The sequence below is a fragment of the Mustela nigripes genome, chromosome 2, assembly GCF_022355385.1.
Source record: "Mustela nigripes isolate SB6536 chromosome 2, MUSNIG.SB6536, whole genome shotgun sequence".
Lineage (NCBI taxonomy): Eukaryota > Metazoa > Chordata > Mammalia > Carnivora > Mustelidae > Mustela > Mustela nigripes.
In genome coordinates this window covers 207,912,590-207,924,394 of record NC_081558.1, presented here as the reverse complement: position 1 = coordinate 207,924,394, position 11,805 = coordinate 207,912,590, and the positions used below count along the sequence as shown (strand labels likewise).

Genomic DNA, 11,805 nt, shown 5'->3' with positions numbered 1-11,805 from the left:
CCCCCCCCCCCCCCCCCCCCCCCCGCCCCGGACTGTAATCTTAACTGGTCATTCCAGAATTTCCTGCTCAGCACTGCCAGGCAATCCACCTGATATAATAACTTTCTGTCCCCCAAAGGGAGGTGATTTCACTCGAAAATCCCTTTTTTCGGTGTGACTTCCTTGTCCTGATTTTAAAAACCTTTCCTTTTCTGTAGCCCTCTGGAGCTCCTCTCTATTTATTAGGTGGGATGCTCCCCGATTCCTGATTTCCGAATTGTTCAACAGAGCTCATTAGGTCTTTAAAATGTACTTGAATGTCTGTTATTTACCCTACAGGCAAGGAGAGGTGGAAAAGAAGAGTTTGTCTGAAAGAAACAACAAAACAAAAATCTTTTTAAAAAAATTCCTTTTGGAAAATTTCAACCTTCTGACTGCAAGTGGCTTTTTAAAGTTTTGTTTCTTCATCTCTGCTGCAATGTAAGCTCCACGAGATCAGGGATATTCAATTTTATTTGTGTGTGTGTGTGTGTTGTTGTTGTTTTGCTTTTTAAAGATTTTATTTATTTATTTGACAGGCAGAGGTCACAAGTAGGGAGAGAGGCAGGCAGATAGAGACAGAGGAGGAAGCAGGCTCCCCGCTGAGCAGAGAGCCCGATGTGGGGCCCGATCCCAGGACCCCGGGTTCATGACCTGAGCGGAAGGCAGAGGCTTTAACCCACTGAGCCACCCAGGCACCCCTCAATTTTATTTGTTTTGGTCACTGCCATCTCCCCAGCATCTATGAGAGAACCCAGCATACAGTAGGTCCCCAATAAATATTTGTCAAATGGATGGACACAGCTTTCCCTCAAGGCCTTCCTGAAGGAGCCAACCAGGTAATTTAGGACTTGACCGGAAGGGAGACATTTTTCTAGATCTCTGGTCTAAACTCCACCCAGATGAGTACTCCCCTAAGACAGCAGTGTTCACCCCCAAGGCTGAGGAAGTGAACACCTGTCCCAGGAGGTGTGTCAAGAATCTCCCACCATCTGAACCTGTCTGGTTCCCAGGTTGGGCTAGTTGAACGTAGTTCAGATGACAAGTCTCCACAGTGAGGAGTCCATGTTATGTGAGCCTACTTGGTTCCTGAGTTTCAGACAATAAGAATTGAGACATCCAATATTTGGATTGTGAAGGACACCTGTACTTGTGCTGTCTTGGGTAACGATACAAGAAGGGAGGCTGATTTAATATGCAAAATGATGTGCTCGCACCATGTAAAGACAAAATGACATGACAACATGCTATTGCATGACTGTTTCTTAGCGGGTAAAACAGAAAATTCAGGGGAGAAACTGAGTCATCACAAAGCATGTCAACCCCCAAAGAATGTGTGCCTTTGGTCTCAGACTTAACTTCATCTTCCAGGTGGGGACTGAGTTCCTGCAAACCACCGTCTGTCATGTCATACTACTAATTTGTGTGTTTACTGGTGAGATTGTGATTCACAATAATAATAATAAAAAAATCTATTTGGTCTTTGTCCCCAGTTCCTGGCATAGGGTTCTGAAATTTCCTAGGAATTTCCTAAGTGATAAGAGCAGGGAAGGTGAAGCAGTGTCTTTTGTTGTTCATATCCAAGCCCCTTTTGACCACACTTGAGTTTACTGTTAAGGAGATGACTTTGGAAAGCCCCTAACTAAGGATGGAGGCTGGTTGCCAGGAGAACCAACTGGTGATTAGAAGGTTCGAACTTTCAACTCTACCCCTGGACCTCTGGGGGCAAGAGAGGGACTGGAGGTTGAATTAATTGCCAGTGGCAAAGGATTTAATCAGTCTTACCTTTGTAATGAACTCTGCATAAAACCCTTAAAAGACAGGGTTCTAAGGGCTTCTGGGTTGGGAAGTTGGGGGCGTGGGGGTGGCATGCTCACTTTAAGAGGACAGAGAAGCTCCCTGCCCTTCCCCCTCATACCTGGCCCTATGCAGCTCCCCCCCCAGGCTGTGCCTGGGACATATCCTTTTGGAATCCACCAGGAACCCAGTAAAGAAATTGTTTTCCTGAGTTCTGGGAGTCATTCTAGTGAATGATCAAACCCAGGGAGAGGGCTGTGATTATCTCTAATTTACAGCTGGTCAGTATGACACCCAGGTGACAACTTTGATCGCAACTCGCATTTGCAGTGGCAGTGGGACAGTCTTGTGAGATCGGGTCTCTACCTCCAGGAAGACAGTGTTGAGATTGAGTGAAATCGTAAGACCCTGAACTGGTCTTACGTCGTAAGACCCTGAATTGGTCATCCAAGAGGATGACTTGGAGTGCAGAAAACCCCCACACCAATGGAATACGCAAGTATTCCATGAGGAGAGGAGAAAATAGTTTCTCCAGTCCATTAGTTTCATTTGTTTATAAGGTCATGGTATAATACAAATACAAATAAAAAAATAATAATACAATAAATCATCTGGTCTTTGCCCCTAGTTCTTGGCACAAAATACCAGTTTCAGGAGTGTCTTTCGGGGACCAAATCTGAGTTTATGCTGACGAGACAAGGCAAGGCAGGGTGCTGGAGAGCTCCAGGATGGGGGCTGGTCACCAGAAAAACCAACCTGGTGATTAGAAAGTGGAAACTTCTAGTCTCACTGACCTTAGGAAAGGGAGAGGGGCTGCCGATGGCATTTAGTCGCTAATGGATGATGGTTTAATCAATCACGCCTACGTAATGAAACCCAGTACAAACTCTGGTCAGCAGAGCTTAGAGAGGTTCCAAGTCGGTGGACACATGGAAGTATTGGGAGGTTGACACCGCATGACTCCGAGGGGACAGGAGCTCCTGCCCTATTTAAATGTGAAGGGAGGTCATGGGAACCTCTGGATTTGTAGCCGGGCTGGACAGAAGTTTGGGTGGCCTGCACCAACTCCAGAGAGTGTCGGAAATGAACCAAATCGGTGGACAGTGAGCTGATGTTGGCGATTCGGTATGAGGACATAAGTATGTAACTTCACTTGGAATTCACGTTTTTGTAAGAGCTACAGGCATAAAGAATTTATACGCAAGTTTAGATTTGACTGACACTCTAATAATGATCGAAGCTAACGCGTTTTCCCTTTAAAGATACATTAAAGGAGATATTTTTTCCTTTAAAATTGGTCTGTGTGTCATCTGACCCTGAGGAACACAGGAGAGTAAAATCACAAGGAGGAACTTCATGTGTCAGGCAGTGTGGACCGTAGGTCACTTAACCCACAAATAAGCCACACCCTTGACTGTTCCTTCCTCTCGTCTCACCTTAGGGTCTGAACTCTGGTAAATGAGCAGGTTAAAGAAACTCTAATGGGGGCTGGGAAATTCTGAAAGGCTTCCTTGGTGGAGATGTTCACTTTTGGCAAAACAATCAGGGAACTTGTTACTTCCTGGGCTAATCAGCGGCAGCGAACTTTCCTAAGTCTGATTGGTCTCACTCAAATTTCTCCGTTTGGGGGAAGGCTTGGGAACTATGCTATTTACTGTTCTGATGCCTTTGCAACAGGACTTCTCCGTCTTCCTCAGGAACTATCTCAGCCACACTAGTGAGTATTCCTTCCATGTGCGAACAATAGCTCACCTTCCTATGAGGCAGGCCACATGGATGAGCCACACCCAACCTCCATAATTTGACCCTTTGATACCTCTGCCTCTAATTGCTTCCAGAATCCCTCCCTCCTCCAGCCCTTGGCTTGAGTAATGGCCAAGCTAAGGGTGCCCAGAACTGAATTTCATCCTGACTCCCTGAAATTGAAGCATTTCCATTTCAGGAGGACTTGACTTTATAAAGGTAGACACGGAACTGTCCCTCTGGTATGGTACCTTAAAGGGGACTCCATCACTTGGCTGCGACTGACCAAGAGAACACATCACTGTGATGGGCTTTCAGGGGAAGAGATAACTTCCATACTCCACGACTTTCAGATTCTTTTCATTAAATATGTTTTCCCACAGAGCAAAAGCCACACATGAATTTTTAAAAACTTTTACCTGTGTCGCGTGCAGGTTGAAGGAGGGTACATTTTATTGGTGATCTGCGTATTGCTTCCAGATTTCTAGGCATAAAATAAACAGATACGCAGTAGTTTGTGTTTGGAAGTAATTTGTCGATGACGTAAGTGAAATTTCCAATGACGTGTTCATCTAGTGCGGGGTTATGCTGTGAAAAGAAGCCAAAAATCAGGAAGATTTTGAGGGAGAATTTCGTTTAGAGGCAGGTCTAAACAGTGTCTTTGGGGATTTGTTTTCAAATCTTAAACTGCCCTAAAATAAAAATATACTGGCTTGATGGGAAAAATACTGGCTTGATGGGAAAAAGGATTTTTTAAATTATTAGGGACCAGGAATTGATCGTTCAACACACACTTTCAAACCACAAAATCTGGTCTAGAAACTTCATTTTATAAATGAGTAGAAAAAGTTTCAACAAGGAATAGATTTCCATGATGTCATTTTACAAGATTATTTTGTCTTGCATTGAGATAACCCAGCAAAAATGAGAAAATAAAAAAAGATTGTCTTTTTTCATTAATGATATGTATCTACCCTTCAGAAGTGCTTTCATATGCATTAATGGATGGGATTTTTAAAATGGTCTGCAAAGTTGGCATTATCTGCATTCTCCAGATGATGAAACTACCGCTCAGAGTGGTTAGGTAACTTTCCAAAGCCACACAGCTGGTCTGTGGCAGATCTGTGGGTGCTGTTTAATTTCTTATCTTTTCCCTTAAAACACCTTGCCTCGTCCTTCTCACGTAGTTCTGTTTCATTTTGGAATTAAAGAGATGATACGAAGGTTGTTCTTCCAAGAAAAAACAACTTCTGTGTAAAGTTTTACACTTTTCAAAATACTAGCAGTTCTATGAATTAGGATTTCCAGCAGTTCAAATATGGCCTTCTGTAGTAATGTTCTTTTGCAAGTTTCTGCTTAGAAGGAGGAAGAAATAAGAAAAGAAAGAAAGGAAGAGAGAAAGAAAGAAAGAGTGGGTGAGCCTTAAAGAACTAAAATCCCATGCATGGCCAACAAGCAATGAAGAAGAAAAGGGGGAGAGAAGTAGAAACTTCCTGGAAGAGGAATAGCCAACCGTAGCTGAGAAGATCTAGGTCCCACACCTGGTGTTGCCATTATGTGATCTTGATGAAGTGTGAGATACTTGCTTCCTGTTTCCCTAAGCAGGCAGACATGCCCCTGAGCCTGACTATTTTGTCCCACCGTGCTTTGGATGCCCAGTCCCGCTCCAAGCCAAGGCCAACCCCTTCTTGTGCTCATTGATCCTCATCTCCTCTACAATGTCACTCTGCCAGTCCCCTGGGACATTCCATCTGCACATGAACGTCCTGTAACTTCTTCCATTTTAAAGTGTTCCTCCCTTGATCCCATTTTCCATCACAGAGTATCTCTTCTTCTCTTGATAGAAAAACTCCTTAGAAGAATTAGCTCACCTCACTTTCTCCAATTTCTCACTCCCTTCTCTTTCTGGAATCTATTCCTACCAGATCCTCACCCCAACATTCCACCGAAGTCACTCTTATCAAGGTCACCGGGACTTCCATGCGGCGAAATCCAATCATCAATCCATAGTGTTCCTCTAATGTGTCCTATTTATAGCATTTGACCCAGTAGATTACTTTCTCCTTCCAGAACTTTCTTCTCTCAGCCACCAGGACATCACTCTCACCTACTTCTCCTCCTACACTGCTGGTTGCTCCTTCCCAGCAAAGAGTTTGCTGTTTCCTCATTTGCTAGATCTCTACATTTTTGAGTCCTCTGGGACTCTGACTTTGGACATCTTCTCTCTGCATATCTGCCTCTGGATGATTTTGTCTCTTCTCAAGGTATTAATACACACCAAGAAACTAAAGACTCCTGTGGACATCTCTCCAGCTAGAAGCTCTCTCCTGAACTCCAGACTTGGAGCCTTCAACTCCTGCTCAATATCTACTCCTGGATGCCTTGTGGGCATCTCAAAATGGACATATACAATTCCAAGCTATTGAGATCCAACCATCTACCTCCTCTGTCCGTAATCTACCCTATTTTAATGAATGGAAGCTCCATCTATCCAGGTGCTCCTGTCTTTTTCTTCACCATACCGCACATCCAACCCATGCAAAAATACTGTCAGCTCCACTTGCAATACATATGCAGAATTTGACCACTTCTCTTTATTGCGGAGAAGTCCAAGCCACCACCAGCTGTCACCTGGCTTCCACCAGGAGCCTCTTTTTCTTGATCTAATTTAGTCCAAAGACTATTTATTTAATGAAGAAGATGCGAAACACCACCATTTTCCCCTTACAGTGTTGTCAATATCCTAATAAGCATGGCACTCTTATTTTAGAAATAATAATCTCAAATAGAATTAATAGCTCATGGGTTGAATATAAATTAGATGTAACTGGATTATGAGCTTTAAAGAAACTTGATACAGTCTCTGAGCTACATGAGCTTACTTCTTCCCTCTGTTATTTTTGTACCCTTCTCCTAATCAAAGGATTAGGGTGTTGATTATAATTCAAGTCGATATTAAAGGGAAAATTATAATTGTATAATTTGCTACTTCCTACTGAGAAGTAGCCATCATAATAGCCTCTTAACTCATCTTCCAAATTCTACCTTTGGCCCCTATGATCTACTCCTCAATACACCAGGCAGGATAACCCTGGAAAAGCCTCGGGTCCTCCAGCATCTTCATGACACTCTGAAGCCCCACAAGATCTGAGCCCCATTGTCTCCATGACCTCACCTCCTTCTATTTTCCTGTCTTGGTCACTCTATTCCAGCTCCCCGCTGTTTCTCAAATCCACTGGGTCCGCTCCAGTACCTCAGGACCTTTGACTTCTGGTGCCCTCTACCTGAAAAGAATGTGCCCCTGTATCCTGCAGGTTGGTGTCATGTACAAGGGTTTACACTTGGCAAAGGGCTATGCCCATGTAAGTTGCTCAAGCAGAGGCCACCTTCATTCATTCCTCCATTTAGAATTTTGCCCCAGTTTATACTGAAATTAGTCTGTTCTCTTGGTCTACACCACACTCCTTTCTCTTTCCTGTGTGTCCCCTGATGTGTGTGCGATTTATTCTTCGAAGGAAGACCACACCACTAGGCTAAGTCAACATATTTCCACAATGAATGAACTATGGAGACTTCTTCTCTTAAGCCAGGCCCTATTGCTTCAGCCTCTTTACCCTTCATTGTTCTAGTCATTACAAATGTCTTTTTTTTAAAAAGAAAAACATATTCATGGCCAACTCAGAACTGTTTTGACCACTTACCTTCTTGACAATCTCCCCTGACTGTTCTTCGATGATAAGTGATAGGTGAAACTGTAATAGTTCTTCTAGTATCTTGGGAAGGACGGGTGGAAAATTCACATTGACGTTAATGTGGTCGGTAAAGTTAACAATATCAAACTCTGGTGGCTCCAAAGATACTGTTCAGAAAACAAAATCAGAAACAAATCCCAATATCTAACCGTACTGTTCCCAGTGCTGTAACATAACCTGATTTCTTGACAGCTATCTTTTCTTTAGCCTGCCTAGGGTTCTTGTTGAGGCATGGGTTGTCTTTGTTTTATTTTATTTTTATTTTTTTAGATTTTATTTACTTATTTGACAGAGAGAGAGAGATCACAAGAGAGGCAGGCAGAGAGAAAGGGAGAAGCAACCTTCCTGCTGAGCAGAGAGCCCAATGCGGAGCTGGACCCCTGGCCCCTGGGGTCATGACCTGAGCCAAAGGCAGAGGCTTAACCCTCTGAGCCACCCAGGCGCCCCATGTCTTTGTTTTATTGGTGAAAAACTGAGAACAATAACAGTGATGTGATTTGCTTAATGGAGAAATGGAGGGCAGGTTTGGGGATGGAAGTCAGTCTTTCCTGATTTTCAGGCTGTATTCTAAACACGAAAGTACAAATGACTTCTTTTCGTATTGTAATAATATCCAACTGTTGCAGAAATAGCAGAAAACACAGTAGACAACTGTCCCTGAATGTGGTTAATCATTGTTTGTCTACTGTGTGTCTACTGTGTATATGTATATAAACTGAACTAGTGTAGACACACACACGCATCTAAACTAAAATTAAATCATTCTTACCCGCAGTTTTGCATGGAATATATTGCACTTAACTCATCTCATAAACATATTAATGCCTATTTATCTCCATTGAGGGCTGGCCAAAAGGCTTGTGGATTGGGTTTCTGTACAGCCTGCCAGCTCAGGGTGTTTTTAGTTCTGAAAGGGTTGTAAAACAGTGAAAGAAGAATTGGTGATACAGTGTATGATGTGTGACCCGTAAAGTCTGAAGTATTTCTTTCTTGGCCTTTTACAGAAAGCTGGATGACCCTGATACTCATTGTGAATTTTCGTGGTTGCTTCTGTTCTGCTAAGTGCAGAGAGCCCGATGCGTGGCTCGATCCCAGGACCCTGAGATCATGACCTGAGCCGAAGGCAGAGGCTTAACCCACTGAGCCACCCAGGTGCTCCTGTGCTTTTCTTTCTTTTCTTTTTTTTTTATACACACAGATATGTATATTTCTACACACACATAAACATACACGCACTATTCCAGTGAATTGCCCATTCAGGATGTTTGTGACTGTGTGGATTCGGTCGTTTTCCCTTTGGTAAGCATGTATGCGTGAGTGCACACCCACACAGCCTTTAATAGGGAGCTGAAATCAAATCTTTCTCTTGGAAACCGGTTGCACAGTAGGACACTGAGGAAATGCTGGAGTCTGGCTGAGGACCATTGACCCTGCGACTGTTAAGGCAAGTGCCATAGGGAGCTGACTGCAGTCACAGGGGAAGAAGAGAGAGGCAGACCCACTCTTGGGCTCTGGTCTTCTCTGAGACTGGGCACTGGTGTAGGTAAGAGCTACTGGGTTATGATCTGGGGGAGAGGTTGCAGTATTAAGGAACACATTGGCCCAAAGAGTTGAGACAGCTCAGACACAGGCCATCTGGACCTCACTCTACTTCCCGTCGGGTTCTGAAATATACTAGAAAGTAGCGGCCATTGCTGCCAGGATGCCTGCCTCACTCGGGCACAGAGGAATCCTCTCCAAAGTATGGATCATCATCCCACTTTTTGGCTACAAAAACTGAAGCTCGGCCAAGTAAATACTTCACAGTTCCAGAGCTAGGAAAAGTGTCAGGGTCAGGCATGCCCTGAGTCTGAGCCACGCTTTGCCGACCTTTCTGCTTCACGATCGAAGCAAATATTGATGATGACGGAGATGATAAAGGGAGATCTACTCACTGTCTGCTGCCAGGAAGAAATCGGTGAAGCACGTGACCAGCGTCGTGTTCCCTCTGAACCCGTCAACCGTGACGGCGTATGTCTCGGGCAGGACCTCCCACACATCCGTTAGGTCACAGAATGATGCTGTGATATTTGAACAGTGCTCCACAATCTTCACACCGTCTGGTCTACTTTGAAAGGAAAATAAAGGACAAAAGGAGAATTTCAGTGTTTATGTGATAAGAACCCACTAACTGTACGCCCAGCTTCTTCGCTGTGTTATGGCTCTGCCCAAGTATCACTGTATCAAGTTGTCTTCCTTAACCACCTTATTTAAAATGGAAATACACCTTACCCCACAGTGTCCACCCATTCTCTCCTAATCCCTCTCGCCCGGGTTTATTTTTCTGCACACTGTTTACCAGCACCTACCACATTATGTCTTTATTTGTTGATTGAAATCCATGCCTACTTTCAGAGTATCTGCTCTAAGCCTTAGGAGGTCAAGGACTTGGGTTCACGGTTCAATACCTGGCATGCAGGAGGTACTCAGTAAATATTTGCTGGATGAATGAATGAGCAAACCCTTATGCTGTTGTGGGAGGGGCCCCAGATGTCCCTTGCCCACACAACAATCACGAGCGTCCTCCCTGAAACCCTCTGTCCCTCCGAGGATCACATGGTCCAGTCCCAAGTCAGCCCATGCTATGTAGGGACAGCAGAGACATCTGATTTCTTGAGCTTCAGAAAGGTAAGTGGGTGGCACACGTGACCGCCTAACGCAGAGAGAAACTAAGACTTTGGCAGGCAGCAGAGAGACTTGCAAGAGGCCTTCTACTGGGTCAGTGAGGGGTAGTAACAGCTGTTAGCCAAATAAAGAGCAAACAAAAGAACACTGGGAGGGGCGACTGGATCAAAGCAACCACTTAGAAGGGTGACATCAGACATCGGAAGAAGAGAGCCATTGAGGGCTCTTTCCATTATGTTATTCATCTTTGGACACTCGGCTCAGAGAAGCTGAGCTCTGTGCCCCAAGATGACGGCCCATCAGTGATCAAGCCAGACTGTAGACCTGGGCCTCTCCTGGTCTGGGCCAGACAGCTTTCTGATGTGCCACACGGTTCCCCGAGTAAAGAAACATGAACCCAATATCAATACGGTCGCCAGGTCTTTGGACTCTTGTCCTCAGAAAACAGCGTATTCATTTATTCATTGACTGTCCAATGAGTTAGAGAAATAATTGTGAAAACCATACACAGTGATTATTTTGCTTCTGCGGCTCTGACCTGTAGAGATGATTATAAATACAAGTTTTGTCAAAACCAGTTTGAAACTGTTAAAGTACTCAATTTAATTAAAAGTGGACTTGGACTTTGAGAGCTCTGAACTCAGAGAGAGAGTTCTAACACAAGAAAGATCACGACCCTTCCCCATCCCCATCCCCCAGTTAATATAAAGAGAATGTATTTAGCAAGGAAAAAATGAAATGCTAAACCAACCTTATAACCGTGTACTGTAATGTATAGCGATCTGGTACAATCGAACGGTTTTTCAATTCCCAAGATAAGATGACCCGGAAATTGCGTAATGTCACCTTGAAAGTGCAAGATTTGTCTGACAAATCTAGAGGAAACAGGAGGAAAAAAAAAAAAGAAACGCTGAAATCTGGAACCCAAGGTTGTCCAATCGGTCCCTTGGGATCTGGAGCCCACACGGTCTTGGGAACACCGGAAGGACACGGTTTTAGTGTGAGACATGAGAAATGAAGTAACATAACTAATTCATGAGCAACACGTCATTAGGGCAAGGATCCGTGTCCACCTAATTCTCTCAACTCAACTCCAATGCCTCCTGTAGTCCCCCTAAGCGGCTCGGCACACTGCCTACTTTCCCTCCTCTGAACTTCCCATCGCACTTACTCTCCAGTTACGGAAGTAAGGGACAGACAATGAGCGCTCAGACTGGCCCTTTCCAGGCACTTAATCTGAGCAAAAATGCTAAAGTCGGTGCCAGGAAGAGACCCATTCTACAGACTGTGAAACCGAGCAGATGGGTTATATAGTGTTTCGCAGCTGGGATGAGGCGGTAGCAAGAGAGACTTGAAAGCTACACTGGTCAAATTCCGTTTAAATTTAAGTCTTTTCGGGGTGCAGCGGGTAGGGAGAGGGAGGTGTTACATGTTATGGACACTGGGGAGGGTATGTGCTATGGTGAGTGCTGTGAAATGTGTAAGCCTGATGATTCACAGGACTGTTCCCCTGGGGCAAATAATACATTATAGGTTAATAAAAAAAAAAAATTCAAGTCTTTTTTTTCCAAATTCAATTTTTATGATCCTCTAAGTTGCCTGTGGTTCAGACTTAGGACTTTGCTTCTTGGCTGGAAACCCTTCCTCTCCTGTGCTCAACCCAAGCTTGGACACAGAGTCAATGTACAGTGACATTATATGGACAGATTTATAGATGTAGGCAAGATGTTTGGTTTAAAACAATTATTTTCCTTTATCTGGCACCAGGTACCAGACAGCATGTGGAAGAACGAAATGAAGGGGAAATTATTCGGATCATTTCCTGTTTGAC

At 44.1% G+C, this 11,805-nt stretch overlaps 1 protein-coding gene across 1 annotated transcript in view; it reads right to left on the bottom strand.

Moving 5' to 3' along the window:
* The window catches only part of IL10RB (interleukin 10 receptor subunit beta), a 56,606-nt gene that overhangs the window by 32,805 nt on the left and 11,996 nt on the right, over positions 1 to 11,805 (bottom strand). The window contains 4 exon segments of the mRNA XM_059392277.1: positions 3,978 to 4,146; positions 7,260 to 7,417; positions 9,245 to 9,417; positions 10,726 to 10,849. Of these exon segments, the coding sequence (XP_059248260.1) occupies positions 3,978 to 4,146; positions 7,260 to 7,417; positions 9,245 to 9,417; positions 10,726 to 10,849 (624 nt within the window).